The following is a 24,520-nucleotide window of genomic DNA, read 5'->3' on the forward strand; positions in this document are numbered from 1 at the left end:
GTCAGCAAAGCAGAAAATGGGCTACTGCGTGGAAATGGGATGGCCCCTAGCGGATACGTACCTTCCTAGTGCAATGTCTTCATGGTAAGTTATTGACAAACTTAGAGTGCAGGAAAAGAAACATGTCGTCTTTGTTTACTTGTGTTTTATGCTCATTATTTGAAGAATCTGTCCTGCATCTCTTAAGAGATTGCCCACACTCAAAAAAGGTATGGTTGAAATTGGGGATACAAATGGACCATGGTAGCTTCTTTGATTTTATTACTATCTGATTGGCTACTAACTGATCTAAAAAATTATAATGTTTGTGTTGATGGTATTCCCTAGGCTATTTTGTTTGGATTCATTTGCTAGTATATTTGGAAGTGGAGGAATGTGAAAATTTTTTAAGGCAAGTTGGTCCCCATGGGTAGGAAGTTATCGATGATAAAAGGCTTAGTTGCTGCATCATATCATGTTGTTACAATTCCCTGCACACGCAGTAGTCCGAATGGATATAAAAGAGAAATGCTAGTTGGATGGCAGAACCCTTCGCAAGGTTGGGTGGCAATGAACTCTGATGGCGCACTACGTCATAGTACTAGTTTGGCTGCTACAAGTGGTGTTTTATGTGACTACAACGATTTTTGGTTAGGTGGCTTTGCTGCAAAGTTGGGGAGGTGTTCTTCATATAGGGCTGAATTACGGGGAGTCTTACATAGCCTTCGTATAGCAAGGGATAAAGGATTCCGTAAGATATGGTTGCAGGTAGATAACAAAATCATGGTTCAGGCAATTACCACCAGTGTATCGCATCCATGTGAGAATTCTGATTTACTAAACACTATTCACAGCTTGCTGCAGCTCGACTAGGAGGTAAAAATTTCTCATATTTATCGAAAACGAAATATGATAGCAGATGGTATGGCCAACATAGGTTTTAGTTTAGATAATAGTTTTCGTTTTTATGATGTACCACCTCCGGAAATCAACTCTATGATGTTCAATGACTTATCGGGAGTATGTTTCCCAAGAATGGTTAGAAATCAATAAAAATTTTCATTTAAAAAAAGAAGCTTAATTAGCAAGTGGGCCTTTAATATTAGTGAAAGATGTGATAGATAACCACATTCCAAATCTTATTAAATAAGGAATACCTAGTAATCAAAACTTTAAAATATTGATACATAGGCTTTGGATATATAATGACCATAAATATATATGTGCATAATTTTTAATTTTTTTTTCTAAATTAAGATCAACTTGTAATAATACCGATTACCGGATTAAAAAGTATAATTCCTCATCGTATTAATTGTTATTGAAATTTTTTTCCCTTAACATGCACGCGCATTGAGAAATATATTTAAATAATAACGTGTCGTTTACGAAAGATGAATGTTAGGGAGATGTATGAACACCCGGATTAATGTTTTTTGGGCAAATTCAGACTTTGCGTTCGAAGTTGCAAAAGGGACAGAAAGCGAAAGACAAAATTGACCTTGTGTCTACCCTATTCATTTGTCTGTTACACGTCATCAATTAAATTAGCCCATTTGCGAAACAGGACAAGAGCTGGAGCAGAGTGCATCATTCTTCGTGCCCCAATAGTACAATATGGAGACTTCAATATCCCAAGTCTGATTTTAAAATTTTAAAAATGGAATTAATTATTTTTTTAAAAATTAATTGAATTATGTCTCTAAATAAAAAATATAACTAATATTGAAAACCGAAACAATTCAATAATTTTCTTTTTTTGATAAGACAGAAGATTACAAGTCTATTGTCTTTATTATTATTATTGTCGAGAATCCTTCCAACTTTAGTGTAACATATTAAATATGATAGATATCAAAAGTACAATAAGGACAAAAAAATCTTAAATTCAGGGGCAGAGCGTCATTTTGTAATGGAAAGCCATGCCTTTTGAAATTTTTTATATATTATATATTTTTTAATTATTTTTAAAAATAATTTGTTATTAAAAAATTAATATAATTAAAAATAATAAAATGACCTTACGAGTTTTTATTTTTTATTCTTGTATTGTGAAATTATAAAAAAATAAAGTTTTTATTTAATTTTTTTATTTATATTATTATTTTTTTTAATTATATTCTATTTACTCATATATTTTAAGTTTTTATAGATTTTTTTTTTAAATATCTATGACTCATCAACCACATTCTTTTTTTTTTTTGGTTACATAGGTTATATTTCCTACTTAACATTATTTTTTTTCTGTTATGTGGATTTTATTTTTAATGATTTTAATTTTTAAAAATTAAAAAATTATTGTATATGTAATTCTCAAATATAAGTTCTAGTATTGTATTATTGGTTGTTGTTCAAAATTTCACTAATATGTTATTTTTTATTAATCTTAATTATATAAGAAAAAAATTATCTTGAGTATATGTTTTTAATGTGCTTTATGTTTTTATATTTAGTTGAAAAAAAATTATTTTGAGTATAAGAAGAAATTATTAATTCTGTATATCGTATTTAACTATTTATAGTTTATGCATTATAGTTTAATATTTAGTAGTACAAACTTAAATATAACAAAATAAGAATATTAGATGTTGACAACATTAATCTTTTAGTCGTTTATATTGAGAAAGATAAGACTTTAAAACAAAATGGATGACAAATTTTTTACAAATAATTTAGTTGTTTGTATTAAAAAAAATATTATCATCGTCGAACAAAACTTTCGTAAAACGCTATTATAAGTTTTTTTTTTAATTTCTTTTGATTTACATGTTATATAAAATTATTATCTATTATAAATCTTTTGATTATTAATGGTTAAATTCAATATATTAGTTTTAAAAATTTTTAACTTTTATTCTTCTTAGCCTTTGGCCCTCCCAATAAAAATTAGTTAACTCCGCCCCTCCTTAAATTAATGATTTAAAAAAAAAAGAAAATGAATTTCATTTACTTTATTAAATTCAATTACATCGTGAGCATCTATGCAAATTAAATTACACAAAAAACCAACTCACAATGTTCCTTTAACATGAAAGTTACTAGGAAAAAGAGTATCCAAACTATCCATGCAGGGCAGAGCCTTGACCCTTTCAAAATTTTTAAAATTTTTATTATATCATATAAAATTTGTAAAATAATCTCTTAATAGGTCCTTTAAAATAATTTTTTATTTAATAATTGATACAAATAAAAAATATCTCACATGCCTCCCTAAATTTTAATTTTGTTTTGTTTTGTTTTTTAATTTATATTATTATTTTTATTTATATTTGTTTATACTATTTGCTTTTAAGTTTCTATAGATTTCTTCTCTAAATTTATACGAACCATCAATTATATTTTTTGATGTCATATATGAGTATTATCTTCTATTTGCCATCTTCTTTTTTTTCCTATAAAGTGAATTTTATTTTAAACAATTAATAAATTATTTTGTAGTTTTCAAATATAAGTTGTAGTGTTGCATTGTTACTTAAAATTTTATTAGTGTATCATTTTTATGTAAAAGAAAATTATCTTGAATATATATTTTTTCTATACTTTAGTTAATATTTTGTTGAAAGGAAATTATTTTGAATATATAATCTTTTAACAATTTTGATTATATAAGAGAAAATTATTAATCATGTATATTTTATTTAACTATTTATATTTTATATATTATAGTTTTATATTTAGTATTAATTTGGAACAATAACTCACTGTTGCCATTTCTCACTATAAACCTTGCACCCATCATTGAAGTCCACTTTTATTAAATTAATAATTTTTAATATTAAAATATTCATAAATTAAAAATACAAAAAAATTAAATACAAAATTAATACCTCAAATAATTTGTGATAGTATTAATTAAAAGAATACAAACCTAATAATTATCATCACATTTCTCCGCAATTTGAGACAATTGGGAAGAGGGCATAATCACCAATTTTTGGTAACATATTTATAAGGCAGTTGCATTGTGATAATAATTAATTTGAAATTAACTTAATTATTATCTAAAAACAGATTGTTAAGATTATTTGACTGACTTGGATCGAAATTGCTAATTATTTGAAATGTTATTAGAGATAATAATTTGAGCTAATAATCAGTTGAATATCCTTTAGATAAGATTCAATAGGATGTAATATATATATATATATATATATATATATATATATATATATCATAATCACTTATCCAAAAGAAAAATTAAATTAAAATGGGATAGGACCAATAGTTTTTGATTTGAGATTAAGTGGATGAAGATGGATTTGTGAAGATCCAAATCCATTTTCCACCATAAATGGATCACATCAACAAGAAAACAACAAGAGTGGGAGTACATCCTCCTTCATGGCCCATTATTATATGCTCCACACTTCACAAGCTTCAATGGCCCAAGTTTTAGTATTTGCTTGCTAGGGAATAGGGATGAGTTTTTTGAACTCCATCCATCTGATTTTCAAATTTTAAAAATTAAATTGAAAATCGATAAAAAAAAATAATTGAATGAATCATTTTCCTTAATCGATTAATATCAAAATCGAAACATCTAATCAAATTTAATCGATTATTTCAATTGAAATCGATTAATACTCATTCGTATTATATATACTTTTCATTTATATTTATAAGATTCAATCATAAATTGTAAAAAGTTTTTTCGTAATTTTCAATACTTATAAGATTCGAAGTAAATCGTAAAAATCATCTTTATAAAATAAATAGTGATATATAAATTCACTTATAAATTAGAAAAAAAAAATTTTGCACCCATTGTTGTCACATTTATATAACAAATTAATGCCTAAGATTAAGGAGGAAAGCCACCCAAAGTGTACAAAAAGAAAGCTCAAAAGTTAAAAAAAGGAAGCATTTTTACTGCTATTGCCTATTGGAATTACAAAGTCAGGGTAAAAAGTAAAAATAGAAGAGGAGACAAAATTGCAACAAACTCCACATGCGCCGAACTCCAAGTCACGTGCTAACCTACTTAATATCTCCGCCACGTCGGATTCCGACAATTTCAGCTGATTACTGTCGGAAAAGTTGTGGATTTTTACTTAAATTTTCTTTTCAGACGGTGCAGCCGCAAAAGAGAAAGAAGAAGCAGAGCATGGAAACCAAGGCGACGGACTCGAACGCCGTGATCAGACCCCAAACGACGTCGTCCACGACGGAGAAACTGAAGCTGCTCAGCTCGGGCCACCCGAAGAACCCCCACCTCGGCACGAACATCGAGGAGGAAACGAACTGCGGCCATCGTAGGATCGACGACCGGAACGACACGAGCTCCGAGGCTACCCGCCGAAATGCTGACGTGGCCCATCTCCCTGCCATTTTTTTTTTCTCTCTCTGTTTCCTTTTTGTCTATGTACTGGACTGAACTCTAGCAGGTTGTAAGAGAAAGGTGAGACTAGAGAGGATGGTTTTATAGTATTAACTAGGAATGATACAGTACATGCGGGTTCATATTGGAAGCATCATCTTGAGGGGTCCATTATTGATGATGGACGGTTGTGATTTGAGATTCAACTGTAGTTGGAATGGCTTTGAAATTTGTCATGGACTTAGGGAGGGAAAATTTTGTGAGATGCCATCAAAATTTCAATTGAATTTGTCTTGTCCTATGAGTAAGTTGTCTTCATTTGAAACCATGTCTTCCTGTTTGTATTTTCAAGGTTTTACCTCCAAAAGACTTGCTAAATTTTTTAAATTTCAATTTAGATAGACAAAAATTGTCTACTTCTAATCCACTTGCTCAAATAATCCAAACCTATCTACTATATTTAGGGTGGTTAATTCGATTGGTTCGATTCAAAATTTTTTAAAATCGAATTAATTAAATTATTATCAAAAAATATCTAACTAATCAAGTTATCTCGTAAAATTAAAATAACTAAAATCAAATTAAATTGGTTAGTTGGATTGGTTATTTTGATTATAATTAGATTGGTAAACTTGCTTGTTAATTATATAGATCAATATCATACCCAGGTTTCTAACTGATTCTCTTAATTAATGTTTAGTAATTAATCAAATGGTGTAAAAATATATGAAAATAAGTTTCAAAAGGAACAATGTAGCAAAAACATAATTCCTTCCCATGCAAAATATAAGTAAGATAGAGGTAATGAGCCAATCTCCTGCTATAAGAACCAGTAGATGACTTGATGCTTTTTTTCATTCTCCTCCCAACGAGGACAACAAATTTCGGTTAAGGCACATGTTTAGTGTCATGGATTTACGTTTTCAATTCAAAAAATATATATGTTAAATGAAAGAAAATATTTATTTCTCATTTTTTATTAATGTTTGATTCGTAACATTCAATCACCGTATATTGGTCTGGTCTCTATTGATTTAAGTATTTTTTATGAAATCTCACATCAGTGAAGTTTTAAGTATGTTTTGATATCATTTGTTACGAGTTTATATTTTAAACTAAAAAACATGCTCGATAAGTAAAATAAGACCCTTATTTATAAATTCAAAACTCACCTTATCTTTTATTGATGTGAAATCTATAACACTTAGCCATCTCCTTCAAGCCATATATGCTTTTTATGTCTTTGTTCAATCTCTTCCCAACACCAATGTGGAAGTCCCCACATGACCCATGTTTAATTATCGAATTATTAGGGATGCAGCAATGAGAGGAAGGGTTTTTTTTTGGAGAGGGAGGAAAGATTAATCAATTTATTCTATTGGTTCAATCATGAATTTTCTATACAAAAAATCAATTGAACATATACAAAAATCGAAATAATCAAAACAAATTCAATTTATTATTTCAATTTCGACAGAAATATGCTCAACCTTACTTATTTTAACTTTCGACCTCACCATTTATAATAAATATTTTTTATAATCAATTTTAACATTTATATCACAATTAATTAACATTAATTATATATTTTTATTTGGTACCATTTTTTTCTGTCCTTTATGTGGGCTTCTAGGATTAGAAAATTTTAGAGGCCCATAATTATTTTGGGCTTAATTAAATTACTCAACTTCCATTAAAAAACCCATTAATTTAATGAAAGTAAAAAGCCCAAGCCCACTTTATTTTATTTTCATTTATTTTTCTCATTTCCAGGCAGTTTGCAACTTGCAAGTGTGTCAAAATCTAGTTGCCACTTCCTCCTAGAGCACAAAAGAAGGAAAAAAGGAATTGATTTTTCACTTGACAATCTCTCTCTCTCTCTTCTCCACCTCCACGCCACCACTACCCACCCTACGATCCGCCTTCTTATTCCCTTTCATTTCTTCCTTTCAGTGTCATTTCTACAAGCACAAAGGGCAAGCATTGGATACAAACCCGTCTTTTTTTTTTATCCAAAAGCAAACGAGAATGTCGCTTCGACCAAGTACCCGAACTGAGGTGAGGAAGAAGGGTTACAAGACAGGAGTGGATGCGGAGGAAGCCAGGAGGAGGAGAGAGGACAATCTGGTTGAGATCAGGAAGAACAAGCGCGAAGACAATCTCCTTAAAAAGCGGAGAGAGGGCCTTCTGCTTCAGTCTCAGCAGCCTTTGCTCGATGCGGCGCAAAATGCTGCCGCTATTGAAAAAAGGGTACCTTTTTTTTTGTTGGTTTTCTTTTTAATGTTTTTCCAACTGTTTTGATTGTCGTGTTTGGTTTTTGTTTAAGGGAAACTTTGGGATCTCGATTCAACTGATATTATTGCTGTTACTTATCATTGATATCGTTGCTGTTATTTTTCAATTAGAACTGCTAATTCTTAAGATCAGAAAGGAAGGATTTTTATTTAATACCTTTATTGAGAAAAATGAAAAGATTTAATGGCGATTTGGGTTCTTAACGCAATGGAGATCATTAAACTCACTAGATTCAGTTTTTTTTTTTTTAATTTTTATTGACACGTAATTATAATGGTAGAAGTAGAAATGTTTGATAAAGAAAAGCCTTTTTAATTTGAAAAAAGTAATTTTTTTTATGCTTATGTAATAGGGTAGCTACTTTTTTTTTTCTCTCCATGTGTTGGTTTTGAGATTTGCCTGGCCTTTCAATTAAAGGGTTTGTCTTAGATTCCTGTTTGGTTAATTGGCAAAAACGGGGGAAGTGGAGGTTTAAGGTTGTGGATTTAGGATTACAATACTCTGATATTCTCTGATCTAGTAGGAATTCAATGAAGCATGGAGAGAAGTGCTTTCTTCAGTCGCAGGAATTTCCTGTGGCTGTTTGGTTTTGTTGCTGATAAAATACATGTAGGTGGGAAAAAGACTTAGCATTTTAGATCTCTTTCAGGTGTTGGGAAAGGTTAAATGTATATTATCATACTGTTTTTGAAGTTAGGATATCGAAACATCAATTCTGCCTGAGTAGTGTGGAAAGGATTTTGTTATGCTTTTGATCCTTAATATTTTAGGCTTTTTATCATTTGGATCCTGAACCTAGTATTCTTGATAATATCTTACAGTTGGAAAGTATTCCTTTGATGGTACAAGGTGTGTGGTCCGATGATCCTGCCTCACAGTTAGAAGCCACAACTCAGTTTAGAAAGCTGTTGTCAATAGGTAAGTTATATTTCCTAATTCGTACTCTTAGAACAGTTCCTTTTTTAAGAATATACCCATTTACATTGTTGACTTTCATCTGTTTTACTTGTAGAGCGCAGTCCTCCAATTGATGAAGTAATCAAAGCTGGAGTTGTCCCTCGGTTTGTGGAGTTTCTTGGAAGGCAGGATCTGCCCCAATTGCAAGTGTGATGTTTTCTTTCTTTTGTTTAAATTGAAGTAATTTAAGAAATAATATTATTACAGAGACTAACATGCCTTTGATTTTAGTTTGAGGCTGCCTGGGCTTTGACCAATGTTGCCTCTGGCACATCTGAGCACACACGGGTTGTTATTGAACATGGTGCTGTCCCAATGTTTGTGCAGCTGCTTAGTTCTGCTAGTGATGATGTTAGAGAGCAGGTCAGTTCTTGTTTCAGTTATTCATCTGTATCTTCTGTAACTGTGTAGAGTGACAGAATTCTCTTACTTTCCATGTAACTTAGATCATTAATGTTTTAGTTCTACATTTTATGCAAGTACTTTACCTGACACTATATACTTTAACTTGATTCTTGTTTTATGTCAAACATTTTTTGTTTATCCCACATTCAATCTGTGTGCATATGTTCTATTAACTATTCCTTAGCTGCAACAATTGATGTGTTTGCATCCTTACTTGGCATTTTTTCTATTTAGGCTGTATGGGCGTTAGGTAATGTTGCTGGTGATTCACCAAGTTGTAGAGATCTAGTTCTTGGTAATGGTGCACTTATGCCACTGCTAGCTCAGTTAAATGAACGCTCCAAATTATCCATGCTGAGGAATGCTACATGGACATTATCTAATTTCTGCCGTGGCAAGCCGCCAACACCATTTGAGCAGGTAGAAACTGTGGGAGACTTCTATGAAAATTGTCATAGAAAAAGTTTTTAATAATTTAGCTTAATGTTGTTTTTTGACACCATATATGTGGGGTAACTTATGGTAGTTGTGATAACAACCCTTGTTTTCTTGTCAGGTGAAGCCTGCTTTATCAATTCTTCGGGAACTTATCCACTTGAATGATGAAGAAGTTCTGACAGATGCTTGCTGGGCACTATCATATCTTTCAGATGGCCCAAATGACAAAATTCAGGCTGTGATTGAGGCTGGGGTCTGTTCTCGACTGGTGGAACTTTTAGGGTAAGCTTTGCATATTCTACAAAGTACTTGAATGGTAACTACCTTAGGTTGCAATAGATATTATGCACCCTCTCCATTTTGGCTGCTGCCTATAATTTTTGCTTCCGTCACAGGGTTTTTATATCTGTATACTTTCTGGGTATTATACTTGTTGCAATATTTTGACAACTGCTGCTAACTAAAATTCATTTGTGCCAGTCACCCATCGCCTACAGTTCTCATACCTGCTCTTCGGACTGTGGGAAACATTGTCACTGGTGATGATAATCAGACTCAGGTATGAGGGACATTTATACATGTTGACAGCAGTATGGCATTTCTGTGCAAAAGGGCATCAAAGTTACAAAGTAACTCCTAGTATATTTTTCAGTTTGTGATTGAAAACAAGGTGCTGCCTCATCTCTATCAACTTCTTGTACAAAATCATAAAAAAAGCATCAAGAAAGAAGCTTGTTGGACAATCTCTAATATAACAGCTGGAAATAGAACTCAAATACAGGTATAGTTTCTCTCTCTGCCCAGTTCTTTTTATGAGGATTCTATTGTCTGCATGTGTGCAGTGGCCTAGAAGGTATGATGATGGAATCTTCTTTAGCTGCCTAAGAAGTGCCTATTGTTAGTGAAAAATTCCAAGGTGTCAATAAAATGGTCCAAATCTTACTTCGCAGCCAATTGAAGCATTGCTTTATTTGGAGGGTGACTTCAATTAACAGTGTCTTTCAAAATTAGAAGCACTCGTACTGATATTGATTATTTGTTGATTTTCTGTGGCACAGGCAGTTATTGAGGCCAATATTATTCTTCCTCTTGTACACCTCCTTCAACATGCAGAATTTGACATTAAGAAGGAGGCTGCATGGGCCATCTCAAATGCCACCTCTGGAGGAGCTCATGAGCAGATTCAGTATGTCGTGTTCCATTTTCGGCTTATGTTTCACTTCTTTCTTTTATAGATCAGACATTCATGAATGTTCAATATTGTTTATAGAAGACACATGAACACATGTAAACCTCCACACATAGATTTGCAAGACACACACATGCATATAAGCTGATGTTGTCCAAATCCAGCATCAGCATCATGGTGCACACATGTATGATCAGATATTGATGGGTACTTGAGCTGTCGGCATGCTCAACTAAATTAGCTAGTTAACTGGACAATCAATGCAGTTATCAAGTGTTTATATACTGTCTCCTTGAATTTCTTTTATCCTCATAAATTTGATGACAATACCATATATCAACATTTTGGTATGCAACTAGATTGTCAAGATATAATATTTAATATGTGAACAACAGCTGTATTGGCCATACTTTTTTTGGTAATATGTAATGGAAGTACTTTTCTCTGGTCCTCACTTGAGTAACCTTATAATTTTTCTTAACCATTTCACATAGTCATATGCACGAGAGACAGTGAGAGACAGAGAGTCTCCCTTGAATGTGGCAAACCTCATATGATCTATTATTTTGCAGATTCCTGGTGAGCCAAGGTTGCATTAAGCCACTCTGTGATCTACTAATCTGTCCAGATCCACGGATTGTGACTGTCTGCCTTGAGGGGCTCGAGAACATTCTGAAGGTTGGTGAGGCTGATAAGGAAATGGGAATGAATGGTGGAATCAATCTATATGCACAAATGATCGATGAATGTGACGGATTGGATAAAATTGAAAACCTTCAAACTCACGACAACCATGAGATTTATGAGAAGGCTGTGAAGATCTTGGAGAGATACTGGGCTGAAGAAGAAGATGATGAACAGAACCTCCAAGATGGTGGGAATGAAAATCAGCAAGGCTTTAATTTTGGAGCTAACCAGCCCAACGTTCCCCCGGGTGGCTTCAAATTTGGTTGAAGTGTTTAGTTTGGGAATCCAGTTCTAGTTTTGTAGGTGTTGCTACTTTCCTCGCGGTGAAATTTTTAGACTTGTGTTTGCATTTTCACCGCTGCCAAAGGGGTCAGGGTTTTTGTTCTGGCGCATAGGCTTTTGTTTTTTCTTCTTCTTTTTTCTTTTTTGTGGGAATTATTTGAAATGTGTTGAAAGGGTTTTTAACTTGATTTGTATTTCTATATTTTTCTATATTCCATAGGAAAAAAATTCCTTGTGATTGTGTTAAATCTGAAATCAGCTTAATGGTTTTCTTGTACTATAAGCATTGAGAGTGAAGCTTGTCCTTGTTCTAAATCAAAGCTGGACAGGCTACGCTAGTAGTAGAAAAATAAACTTATTACAATGTAATGTAATGGGGCTGCCATTTGATATGAAAGAACTCTGAACTCTGAAGATTGTGCTTGGTAAATGGACACTAAAAGTGATGTTGCAGCACTTGCATTTCACATTCCTTAACAAAAGCATCTCATAGAGATGTTATGCCAATTTGTAAGAGCTTTTTCTAATGAATTGGGTTTTACTCTTTAATCACTCCTTTCTTTATGATTATAAGTAAGTTCAACAAATTGTGCTTTCATTAAAAGATGTTAAGCAAATTAGAATCACTATCCTACTCTCCCTAAAAATGCCAAAGAATAACTACCCTAATACTTACAACCTAGCCAAAACAGACAGGACACCCTATGCTCGAAAAGTGCAAACCCAGGCAACGCAAAAAGACCAGGCAAACAGGAGGAAGGAAGACGGGGCAGCCCAGGAACGCAAGGCCGGGCATTTATTAAGAAGGGTGGGTTGGTGTTTTATTTATTTAGGGATACGAAATCCAAACCGAAGCACCCAAATCCCTGAAAAAGAAGAAAGATGTCAGAGGATGAATATGGAGTACTTCTCTATTACAAATACGCCTCCATCACTGATGTCGATTCCCTCCTCTCCTTCTACGACTCCAACTGCAACTCTCTGGGTCTACTCGGCCGAGTCCGTCTGTCTTCCAATGGCGTTAATGTCACCGTAAGCTCTGCCTGCTATTGCTTTATCTGCAGCCTTTTCTGTATGAAGTTGCAATCGTTTGGGTCTAAGGATCATTGGGTCTTTTTCTGTTTTTGGTAAGCAGGTTGGTGGGTTGTTGTCAGCATTGGAAAAGCACATCGAAGCCGTGAAGTCGAATAGTTTGTTCCAAGGAACTGACTTTAAGCTTGCTTCTTGTCATCATCCTTTGAATGACAAGGTTGCTTTTGAGTGTGGCTTTACTTCTCTTTCCATTCGTGTTGTCAAGGTTTGTCCTAAGTTCCAACCTTTTCCTTTTTTATATTATTTTTCAACTGCTTGTTATATTTCGAATGTGATTGCTATGGAGTTTAAGTCCACTTTGTATTGTCTTTGTTTGGATACCATCTTTGTTTGCATGTTCTTCGGAACATTTACCAATGTTGTGTTGACGCTTCCCACCATTGTAATATTTTTCGATCTGTTATTAGGAATTGGTTACTTTTAGTTCTCATCCCCTGTTTAAAGCTCCAGAGGTTTCTAATGCTGGGAGGCATCTCTCTGCTGCTGAGTTCCATTCTGTTCTTCAGAGTGCTGGTATTCTATAGCCTTTGGTTTCTCTGAATCTCTCATTTTTCATGACTTATTAGTTACTTTCTGATATTTATTTAACGTCATGTTTTTTGCTTGTTGGCAAATGATTGTGGTTTCAAATTGTGTGTTTGTTAATTGAACATTTTATGCTTTTCAGAGCAACTTATGGAGAATGGAAGTCCAAGTGATGATAAGCAGCTGGTTCTATTGGATGCTAGAAATTTATATGAGACAAGAATTGGCAAGTTTCATTCTCCAAGTGTGGAAACACTGGATCCAGGTATCAGGCAGTATAGTGATCTGCCTGCTTGGATAGATAATAATTCGGAACAATTGAGAGGAAAACATGTCCTCATGTAAGTACTCCCTTGAACCCTGATTATGTTCTGTGGAGGTGTATTCCAGTTTTTCTTTCATGCCTGTTAATCATTGTCTTTGGATTCAAATCTTATTGAACAACTCTTCAACTATAATTTTTGCCCCCTTTTTTATAAATGATATTCTTTTTGGTAGGAGGTGTGGAGACTTGAGTTTGAGCTTAATTATATGCTTCTCATACCATTTGGAGATCTTGTTTTTAATAGGCTTGTGTTACAGGTATTGCACTGGAGGAATCCGTTGTGAGATGGCATCAGCCTATATTAGGTCAAAAGGTCCTGGCTTTGAGAATGTCTTTCAGGTTGGCTTTTTAAACCAAATAGGAAATTGTGTCAATTTTGCTTGTTTACCTATATAATAAGTTACAAGTTGGTGTTTACTTATGCTGATTTTATCACCTGAAGTAAGTAAGCTTAACCCCTTCATGACAACGGCAATCATGATATATCTCTAATGTATTGGCTTTATTGCAGTTATTTGGTGGAATACAGTGCTATTTGGAACAATTTCCTGATGGTGGTTTTTTCAGAGGAAAGAACTTTGTTTTTGATCACCGGTATTGTTTCATAGTTGTCAGCATGCTATTTTAGAATATGTATTAGTATTCTATTATTCTGTCACTCTAGGCTGGCAAATGGAAATTGCATTTCTACATTGTGAGTGGGTATGGATTGCAATTAACACTGACAACATTGTGAGTGGGTATGGATTGCAATTAACACTGACAATTTTGCATGTACCTCTCTGTATGGCTGTTAGGATTTCAGTTGGAAGCTCAGATACAAATATTATGGGTGCCTGCCTTATTTGTGGCTCTTCTTATGACAATTATTCTTCACGCTGCCGCTGTATGCACTGCAGAATGCTTGTGTTGATCTGTGATGGTTGTCAGGTATGTTCTACAATAATCTCTTTAGTGATCATGTTTTCACAAGATTCCATCTTTTCTATATTTCATCATTATTGTTTCTGAAGTTTGTCAATTTGGGTGGCAGCTAAAGAGTGATGCATATGTTTGTGAGCTGTGCCAGAAACATTGTAAGGAAATTGGATCATTTCCATCTGTGGAAGATAGTGAGCCTGAAGCACTATTGGACCAAAGTGACCTGAAAACTGTTTGTTCAGATCCCATAATCTCATCTCAGTTGCCTTTAAGATATGGTAAGGTCTGTAATTCCTTTAGTGATGAGCAAGTCTTATTGAGTATTTGAATGATTATCTCAGTTGGTGTTAGTGATACCCTTGACAGTTTTTATTATCCTTCTTCTCTTATGTCTTATGATATTTACTCGAGGATTTATCTTGAAGCCTATCCTTAAATGCTGAATGCTTGATTCACCTAGATGTCCTGAGTCCTGAGTGCTTGAAAAGTTTAAAGTTAGAATTGACCTCAATTTCCGTTTTGCTGCTCCTAACTTTGTTATGACTTCTATGCCACAGGCAATGGGCCTCCAAGGAAACTAAGGATCTTATGCTTGCATGGTTTTCGGCAAAATGCTTCCAGTTTTAAAGGAAGAAGTGCATCATTAGCCAAGAAACTTAAAAGCATTGCTGAGCTTGTTTTTGTTGATGCGCCCCATGAGTTGCCATTCATTTACCAATCTTGTATGGAAGCAAACAATAGTTGTGCACCACCTTTAGGACAACATGCTCCTCTACCAGAGAACTGCAAGAGGAAGTGTGCATGGTTGGTTGCACCTGATTTCAGTGGAATCAGTGAAGCTGATTGGAAAATAGCAGATCTGCCGTTTGATCCTCTTCAGTACCAGGGGCAAACAGATGGCTTTGATGCATCACTAGGCTATTTGAGAAAAGTGTTCTCTGAGCAAGGACCCTTTGATGGGATATTAGGATTTTCACAAGGAGCAGCAATGGCTGCTCTAGTTTGTGCACAAAGAGAGAGGATAAAGGGTGACATTGATTTCAGATTTGTGATCTTGTGCTCTGGGTTTGCTCTTCCATTACCAGCTTTCAAGCAAGGCTCCATTAATTGTCCTTCACTTCATATATTTGGTCGCGATCCGGGTAAGGACAGGCAGATCACAAGTCATACCAGCAGATACCTGGCATCATTATTTGAAGATGGTTGTTCTGTTATCATTGAACATGAATTTGGTCACATCATTCCTACTCGGCCTCCATACATCGATGATATAAAGGACTTTCTTCAACGTTTTCTCTGATGTATTGGATATGTACTATCCTTTCCATATTTAGAAATAACATTTAGCTCTTGAAATGAAGATACTAATTCCTTGGAGTATGAACTGATGGGCCAAGTGTATGCTAGTCAGCTGCTGCTTTTTAATGGGCCAAATTTAACAATTCTTTGCTGATAAAATTGTTGGGTTGATTCGATTTTCGAAATTTTCAGACGTAAATGATGAAGTAATCAGAAACAATCAAGTTTTGGGATGAAAAAATTACTCAACTAATTCTAATTTTAAAATTTTCAAATCCAACAGATGAAATGTTGATGAACAAAAAACATTGGTCCTTGCCCTTATGAAAGTACTTAGAAACTAGATAGAAAAAACCCTTAATCTTGATCAAATGAAGTTCCCATTTTTTCGTACCGAAAGACAAAACGTAGTCAACTGGAAGGTTGGGTACGATGAAGTTTCTGTTTCGAATGGTAACAAAGTTTAACAAGAAGCCTTCACCAATGCCCTTTCATCCATTTAGAGAGAGAGAGAGAGAGAGAGAGAGAGAGAGAGAAGTCAAATGAGAGACAGCTAGGCTAGTTTCTCTTCGGTGAGTTCAGTAGGTGCGGGAACTCCTTTCAAGTCTTAAACCCTAAACTGAAACGAGCTCTCACATCATAAACCTCTTACAAACCCCAAACACAAAACTGTTAGCTTTAACTGAACAGACATTGGAAGCATAACGAACCCTTTGGAAACCCAACAAAGGGAAGCAACAAAGATGAAGACTCTGAGTACGAAACTGCTGCAACAGTTATCCTCCAAACAAGTATCTTTCTTTCTTTCTTTCTTTTTCCTTGTCTTCCCCAATCCTACTACCTCATTGCATTTTTCCCTTTGTGATAGGACTCATGGTTTTATGATCATTGGCTAGAATTATCAAGTGGGTACTTTTCAAACAATATGTGCTCAAGGCATTTGCTTCAATCAAGCATCTTTCATATTGTTTTTTCTTTCTATTGGGACATTGAAATATCATTGCTGGATTCAATTTTCAAGTTGGGTGCTTCCCAGTTTGTCCATTAAGTTGGAAATGAATCACATTATTCGTGAATTCTGCTGATGTTTTAGTTATAGCTGTAGAAGGTTGCTTACTTGCTTTGTGATCTTTGTTTTTATCAAATTTGCATTCTTTTTTTTTTCCATTATTCTTTTGATGATTTTGATTTATGATCGAATTTATACTTCCTCCATGTTATATCTATATGTAAAGTCTTCTAGTTCAAAGATTTTACATCTTTTTCCCCAATGTTCTTTTTCTTTGAACTGAAGACTGAAGGGTATCAATTATTCAATCAGACAAAATTTCATGCCTGGATGGTGGAATTTTTGATAATATCAACCTATTCTAAGCTTATTATTTCTCTGTTATTGGAAAAATATAAGTGATTATTCTATCGACTGTTAACCTTATTGTAAAATACTTGCTAGGCTATTCGTCGCCATGCATATTCTACTAAGGCAATCCCAGATTTTGGGCAACCAACTCCAGCATCTCATCCTCAGGTCTGCTTCTTAACATATCCTCAATTCCTTATCACTCGATGTTAAAAATGTGGTAGTGATTTTAGAAGTGTGATGATTGCTTTTGGATGATTACCTTGCAAAAACAAAATCGGTGTGATTGTGGATAAATTGGCAATTTGATGTGGTCAGCCTCTTGGACAAAGAGAAGCAGCTATCTTTTTAGTATGCTTTATTTTTAATTAGTACTTGTTCTAAGTTTTTTACTTCATGTTTTACCTTGCAGTTAATGAAGGAAGGGGAAATTACACCTGGTATAACTTCTGAGGAATACATCTCAAGACGAAAAAGATTGTTGGAACTTCTTCCAGAGAAAAGCTTGGCCATCATTGCTGCGGCCCCTGTAAAGATGATGACTGATGTTGTGCCATACACATTTCGACAAGATGCAGATTACTTGTATCTTACCGGTTGCCAACAACCTGGTGGAGTGGCAGTATTAAGTCAAGAGTGTGGTTTATGCATGTTCATGCCGGAAGCAAAAGCTCACGTATGTGGTTTCTAATATCCAATGCTTTTCTTGCCTTATTTTGGCAGTAAGAAGGCTTTAATCATTTCATTTTTAAGGAATTGCTCCATTTGGACTTGGTATTGGGCATGGAAGTAGGTTGACATGAAAACATCATGATATCTCTATTTTTGTAGGGAGGCTTAGAAATAATTGCTTCTTTTCATTTTCATATGCATGGCAATGTTTAAAGTTTAGTCTAAATTCTATGAAAATATGATGTATGTAGGACATTGTTTGGCAAGGACAAACAGCTGGAGTTGATGCAGCACTGGAGATGTTCAAGGCTGAGAAAGCATATCCCATGAGCAAATTAAATGAGGTGATATGATAATAACTTCTAGATATGATAACTCTGCTTTGGCATATATGATATGATATGATAAGGAAAGCGATAGCTTCTTTCTTTTTTTTATTTTATATTTTAAAAATAATGCCTGGCAGATCCTTCCAGATATGATTAAAAGATCTTGCAAATTGTTCCACAATACGTTGACAGCCACACCGACCTATACAGATATGGAGACCTTTCAAAAGGCAGCTCATGTTGGGAAAGTGAGTGACCTTTCCATTTTCACCCATGAGTTACGTTGGGTAAAATCTCCTGCTGAACTTAAGTTAATGAAAGAATCTGCATCAATTGCTTGTCAGGTACTTCTATGTCTACCCTGTTGTTCCTTCTTAATCTGAATCTTATATAATTTATAATACACAACTATTTTTGGCATTAAATATATTTTGCTATTAAGCTTTTTGAGGTCGCAAATATCTGACTACCAGGTAGGAAATCTTCATTATTTTGTGGTTGTCACTGTTACTTCATATTGATGTGCCTTTTGTTATGTTTTTTTTTTTTAGTTGTGACAAGGTAATTACACGTATGATTTTCATACATAATACATATCTTGCTCTTGGACAGGCTCTTTTGCAGACAATGTTGCATTCCAAAACATATCCTTATGAGGCCATGCTATCAGCAAAGGTTGAATATGAATGCAGATTGAGAGGTGCCCAGAGAATGGCGTAAGCTTTTGCCTTTGTAAATAACTTGAACTATAGAAGCTATATTCTTCCACTTTAAGAATGCCATGCTTATTTCAAATCATGTTTGGTGGAGCAACAAATATACTAGCAGCTGTGGTAGTCAATTATAATTGTGAACTAACCTTCTGAATTGTTTTACTGATTAGTATCATTGTCCTTCACCAGATTTAACCCTGTGGTTGGTGGTGGGCCTAATGGTAGTGTAATACACTATTCTCGAAATGATCAGAAAGTAAGTTTATTTGTTGTAAATCTGGTTTTTAAATCACCAAAAAAGTGCAAATAAGATTTTACTTTGTGTTGATGTGATGATCAATGTTAAGATTTGACTTCATCAATTGTTTTTCAGATTAAAGATGGGGAACTTGTTCTGATGGATGTTGGATGTGAGCTGCATGGTTATTGCAGTGATCTTACTCGTACCTGGCCACCCTGTGGAAGCTTTTCTTCTGTACAAGTATGTTTAATATGCACCATCTTGTCTATTAGATTCTGGAACATCTGAAAATGCTTTTTCATGGTCAGTTTCATGTGAATTTGTGTTCTTTGCATGTAGAAAAGTATTATTGGAACAGTTCTCTTTCTTTATCATGCAATGAAGGTATTTTATTTTGAATGTGTGATGAGGTTGAAATGTGCAGCATGTGTTTATCTATTTGATAGTAACTTATTCTCTTTATTGATGTCTTATCTATGATGTGCTAAGTAGTTCTGGGATGAATACCTGCCTGCTTTTCATGGCTTACTTCCTTAGCAACTTTTTGATTTCTTCTTTTGTTTCCTTTTCCCCCTAAAAAGCTTAAGTCATGTTAATTTTCTATTCTTTAACCAGGCAGAGAACCCCAGTCGAGAAGCTTATAGCTTTCATTGTGAATTTTTCAGGAAGAGGTTTATGATCTCATACTACAAACAAACAAGGAATGTATGAGGCTTTGCAAACCCGGTGCTAGCATTCGTCAAATACACAACTATTCGGTATGGCATTAGGAATTCAAAAACACATTGTTCATTTGTTACCAGCACATGTTGAACTATAAATAAAGAATACATGCAATTTAAAATGAAATAATCTATTTTTAAAAGGAATTTAATATGTGCATACACCAATGTAATCTAGTTTTCAGCCTTCTAACTGTCATTAGGTTTTCCAATATGTAAGTTTGTGATAGCTATAATTTAGTCTGAATGTGAAGAAATCAGATATTGATCTTGTGGTACTGGATCCATATTGTTTCCACATCTTTTTTCTGTTTTATTTTATGCTTTCAATTACTCTAAGAGTGGCCAGTAATGCTTCTTCCATAGTCATGCTGTATTTTGATACTTCCCAAAGGAGTCATTGATCTTATTCATTGTTTACTTGTTCATCTTTAAGGCAATGGAAAGTTGTGCTTGCACTGAATATAGTGTTATTTAATGTATTCTGATGTGGAAATCACCTAGATGATCTCTCTGCTTCCTTCAAGGAAGTATATGTTTACCAATATTTATTTTCTTGTGGAATAAGCATTCCTTTTGATATCTATCTGGCAATTTCTTGAAGTGTAAGCGGCATTGAGCTGTAAAGGAATGTTATGATTGTGTAAAGCTGTGTGTTTTCATAGGTTGAACTGCTTTTCAAAGGACTGAAGGAAATTGGGATTTTGAAAAGGGATCAATTTAGATCCTATCACCAATTGAACCCAACGTCAATAGGTTCGTCTAAGCTTTGATTTGACAAGCTTTTTAATGTTTTTCTGACAAACAGGTTTTCAAAATATTAATATCCTTTCTGTGTTTTCAAAATTGTGAATCAAATGATGAAGATTATGCCTGATAATTTTTTTATATCCAGGTCACTATCTAGGAATGGATGTCCATGATAGTTCCATGATCAGCTATGACCGTCCTTTGAAGCCAGGAGTAGTAAGTTATCTCTTTGAGTGAAAACCAATGTCAGCGTTTTCAACTTGCTTCACATGATATTAGAGTTTTTTGTTCATACCTACTATTTGGTGGAATATCATCTTTTTTCACTTTCAAGAAATTTTCTCACTTAAGTAAACAATAGGAATAACGTTTTTGCATGGTGGTTGGACTGGTGATATCAACATCCTCTATCTTAAACTTTATCTACTGGAGTGTTGATGTGAATTTACTGTCCATGGCAGGTGATTACCATTGAGCCAGGAATCTATCTCCCATCGAGTCTTGATGGTCCAGAGAGGTATTTATGGAGTCCACTTGGCGAAATAAAAGTTCCATTGTAAATTCAAAACCTCACAACCTGGTGCTTCCCATGAACCATGTCTTGATACCACTTATGATGTTTGGTTAAATTCTACAATCATGGCAACTCAAAGTGTGAATAATCACTCTCATGACAAAATTATATTGCATTGCGACACCTGATTAAGAATTGCCTTGCCTTACGTTTCTATTCACATATACTGTTATGTGGGTTTGCTATGATTTTTGTCATTGGTTGAACTGCTATATTGGTCATAAGCAAGATGACCCTAGGTTTTGTTGAGTGCATATACTTGTGTTATTTTCATTGACTCTGTCTTACCGATCTAACACTGCACATCCATGACTGAGTTGTCAGTAGATGATAAACATTTCAATACTAAGTGAATTTTGCTATCATGATAGAAAGTCCTTATATATATATACGAGGACATCAGGTTGAAATGTTGGATTGTTTGCATTTAGAAGTCACTGCCCTGGTAAAGAGTCCTTGTGAAGTTGCGTCCTAAACAGATTATACTATCATATACTCATTGTGCAAGTTACTTAGTGATGATGTATTGCAGGTACCAAGGCATTGGAATAAGGATTGAAGATGAGGTTCTGATTACGGAAACGGGTTGTGAGGTACAAATTCAAACTGCATTCACACAATATCATTATAGCCCAAACCTAGAAAAAAATGTGGTTGTTTCACCAATCATGGGCCTTTCTGCTGATGATAGCCACTCGAAGATGTTATTATTACTTTTTCCTTTTCATTCTCAAAAATATTTCGTATATGATCTGACTTGTTGCTGATAATAATCACTCAAAGATTTTGATGGTTATCATCACTTTTTGCCTTTTCATTCTTAAGCATATCTTTCTATTTGATGTGACATATTCAGTAAAATATTTTACATAAATCAGTTAAAGTAGTTGGAGTAAAAAGGGCAGAATCATAGCTAATGAGAGCTTGTTCTTTCAGGCTTCTTGGGGGACATTTTACCAGACAGTAATCATTATCAAATTATTAGTCTGTGGTCGGTAAATCCTTCTATTTCTTGTTGCTCTCTGATTGTGGAATATGGAAACAGGTTCTTACTGGATCAATGCCAAAAGAGATCAAACACATTGAATCCTTGCTGAACAATTACAGTCATGGAATAGAAATGGAGGGCCATAACAACATAAAAGCTGCAACCAGATGATGGTGTCTTGACGTATGTCAGGACCTTCTGGCAGTGGAAATCATTTCTGATGCCTATTCGGACTCAAAGGAGATATGATTTCCAGTTCTGCGCAAGTTTCCAGATTTCCTGCGAAAATGGCCTGTCATGTGGCCTCTATGTATACCCTTACCCTTGTCTATCAGAATCCTCCATGTTCCTCCTTGTTTTGTTCCATATCGCCGGTAAGAGAGAGCTATCACTCGATTCTTTTCACCTTTAGGCCTGCAAGTTTGTAAGCACCTATTTAATTGTTTTGCATTGATAATCAATAAATTTACCATTAATCAGGGGGAAAATTAGTTCCTTATTTGCATTCATCTTTGATTTACCTAAAACTGCATCAGTTCTTGTCCTCTTTTACCAGATTTAGTTCTGGCATAGTGAGTTTGGGTGAAAGCCTGGTGACACCTGTGCAAAGTGGTATTAATTGTGGCAACTGACCATCAATGACATGTTGTAGAAAACAAAGATATAGGCACTGTGGACCTTCCATGACAGCAAGCATGGCCATAAGTCCTTAACTACCACCTTGACAGTGCTAGAGCAAAATATTAATGGCTGCTCCTACCCCCACTTACTGATAGGAAACAAGTTTCTGAGCTTAGTGATTTCCACTTGCTCCTCTTTCAATTTTGTTTGGTCTCCGGGTGGTGATGTAATGACATGTACACTGTTTCGAGTGGTAAGCATAAATCATTGAATCAAATATTCAAATTATCGATTTCTCGACTATATAAAAGGACAAGCCCCTATATACGTGATTTTCCAAGTTTTCCATAAAGAACTACAGAATACCAGTCTGCCATAATTAGAGAAGTTGTACGTTTGCTCTGCAAACTCCCATCCGTTTGCAACATACGTCAGTTCCATAAATGGATTCCCCCCCTACCACCTAAATCGCACCTGGCATATTCCTATTGGAAGCTGCTTTGAAACACCCACTGCTTTCCCTTTTTCCCCCTTAATTTCTGCAATAAATTTTCCAACTACATCGTAAACACTAAGGGGTGGCTCTGCAGAATCTTATGCCCCTTTCTGTTCACCTAAATTACTCCCCTGTTAGTTCACCAATAACACCTACAGCTAGCAATGAGCAGCAGCCCTGGAGGCCCAAAGAATATTGGCTAAGCCTAATCCATCCCTTGTCCTTTGAAAATAGCCGACCAAAATCATTGTCTCGTCGGGAGGCAAAAATTGCATGCCATAATGGCATATTGGAAATAATTTGGAACCCACAAGGGTGAATAAATGCCTTGACAACTATATCAACCCCCATCCTCTTTAAGCTACCATACCCTTCAGCATCTTTCTCAACAGGCACAAGCTGACGAGTTTCAGGGTTTGATCTAGTTGTAGAAAGAAGAAAAAATGTCTCTGGTCACCGATGAGATCAAAGCCAGTGCGTCTGAAATTTACCATGGAGATGAGATCTGTCAAGAGAAATCCAAGTTTTTGCTCGAGGAAGTTGGCATGCCCAGGGGGCTTTTGCCCCTGAGAGACATTGAAGAATGTGGGTATGTGAAGGACACTGGGTTTGTGTGGCTCAAACAGAAGAAGAGCATAACCCACAAGTTTGAAAAGATTGGGAAGCTTGTTTCCTATGCACCCGAAGTCACTGCTGTTGTCGAGCAAAGCAAGATCAAGAAGCTGACTGGGGTAAAGACCAAGGAGCTTTTGCTCTGGATCACACTCAGTGATATCTATGTTGATGATCCACCCACTGGCAAAATCACTTTTAAGACTCCTGCAGGGCTGTCCAGATCTTTCCCTGTATCAGCTTTTGAGATTGAAGGTGAAGTCAAGGATGCCAAGGAGAAGAAGAAGGAAGAAAAGGATGTGAATGAAGCTTTGGAGGTGAAGGAGGTCTAGATTACTTTCGATTTCAATAGGACAAAGTGGTTCATCTGTGACTGTGGGTTCATGATTACTCTTGTCCCCTTTTCTTCTGGATGTGCTGTCTTTAACCTAGTTTCTTTTCGCTAAATATTGCTAGTAGCAATAAAGAAAAATTGTTTACAATTTCAGAATACCAATGTTGCATTTCCATTGGTTGCATGATACTGCTACTCCCACCATTTTTATCGGATAGGTACCTGAGAAGCCTAATGTTGCATTGTTGCTTCAACCTGTTGCAAGGCACCAATGGTTTTTTTTAGGTGAAAAAATGTACTCTGTTTTTTTACTAGAGGCCTATGTTTCTTCCTTGTTTCTCTCCTCTGTTTCTTACCTCATTGGGTCGAAGAGAGTACACAATATGACCACTACCTT

General features: G+C 34.8%; 5 protein-coding genes across 10 annotated transcripts; 4 read left to right on the plus strand and 1 right to left on the minus strand.

The window, feature by feature from the left end:
* Nucleotides 1-4,828: 4,828 nt before the first annotated feature.
* LOC108662073 (uncharacterized) lies at nt 4,829-5,400 on the minus strand. Its single transcript, XM_018121195.2, has one exon. It carries the CDS (start codon nt 5,305-5,307, stop codon nt 5,044-5,046), a length of 264 nt encoding a protein of 87 aa, XP_017976684.1. The 5' UTR covers nt 5,308-5,400; the 3' UTR covers nt 4,829-5,043.
* A 1,696-nt stretch (nt 5,401-7,096) lies between these two features.
* Nucleotides 7,097-11,797, plus strand: LOC18600593 (importin subunit alpha-4). Its single transcript, XM_007031121.3, has 10 exons — nt 7,097-7,546; nt 8,413-8,509; nt 8,604-8,695; nt 8,780-8,911; nt 9,188-9,373; nt 9,510-9,673; nt 9,872-9,950; nt 10,044-10,172; nt 10,450-10,577; nt 11,153-11,797. The coding sequence occupies exons 1-10, from the start codon at nt 7,325-7,327 to the stop codon at nt 11,532-11,534; spliced, it is 1,611 nt and encodes a 536-aa protein (XP_007031183.1). The 5' UTR covers nt 7,097-7,324; the 3' UTR covers nt 11,535-11,797.
* A 353-nt stretch (nt 11,798-12,150) lies between these two features.
* LOC18600594 (rhodanese-like domain protein) lies at nt 12,151-15,796 on the plus strand. The gene is made up of 9 exons (XM_007031123.3): nt 12,151-12,581; nt 12,685-12,846; nt 13,049-13,154; nt 13,309-13,507; nt 13,749-13,830; nt 14,003-14,085; nt 14,289-14,421; nt 14,525-14,690; nt 14,970-15,796. Exons 1-9 carry the CDS (start codon nt 12,432-12,434, stop codon nt 15,710-15,712), a joined length of 1,824 nt encoding a protein of 607 aa, XP_007031185.3. The 5' UTR covers nt 12,151-12,431; the 3' UTR covers nt 15,713-15,796.
* Nucleotides 15,797-16,145: 349 nt separating this feature from the next.
* LOC18600595 (Metallopeptidase M24 family protein) lies at nt 16,146-22,548 on the plus strand. Of its 6 annotated transcripts, none has more exons than XM_088806540.1 (14): nt 16,146-16,502; nt 17,165-17,239; nt 17,484-17,747; nt 17,995-18,087; nt 18,210-18,416; nt 18,685-18,788; nt 18,975-19,041; nt 19,159-19,266; nt 19,692-19,784; nt 20,414-20,504; nt 20,644-20,714; nt 20,960-21,054; nt 21,605-21,665; nt 22,009-22,148. In XM_088806540.1, exons 1-14 carry the CDS (start codon nt 16,455-16,457, stop codon nt 22,069-22,071), a joined length of 1,440 nt encoding a protein of 479 aa, XP_088662666.1. In that variant the 5' UTR covers nt 16,146-16,454; the 3' UTR covers nt 22,072-22,148. The 6 variants fall into 6 exon arrangements, 4 of the variants coding, with proteins under 4 accessions (XP_088662666.1, XP_088662667.1, XP_088662665.1 ...); XR_016026354.1 differs by having other exon boundaries at nt 16,176-16,502; nt 20,960-21,078; nt 22,009-22,027; XR_001928042.2 differs by having other exon boundaries at nt 16,177-16,502; nt 20,960-21,078; nt 22,118-22,196.
* Nucleotides 22,549-23,279: 731 nt separating this feature from the next.
* On the plus strand, nt 23,280-24,279 carry LOC18600596 (uncharacterized). Its single transcript, XM_007031131.3, has one exon. The coding sequence runs from the start codon at nt 23,621-23,623 to the stop codon at nt 24,119-24,121; it is 501 nt and encodes a 166-aa protein (XP_007031193.1). The 5' UTR covers nt 23,280-23,620; the 3' UTR covers nt 24,122-24,279.
* The last annotated feature ends 241 nt before the right edge of the window (nt 24,280-24,520 follow it).

The sequence above is a fragment of the Theobroma cacao genome, chromosome 5, assembly GCF_053813885.1.
Source record: "Theobroma cacao isolate CCN51 chromosome 5, ASM5381388v1, whole genome shotgun sequence".
Taxonomy (NCBI): Eukaryota; Viridiplantae; Streptophyta; class Magnoliopsida; order Malvales; family Malvaceae; genus Theobroma; species Theobroma cacao.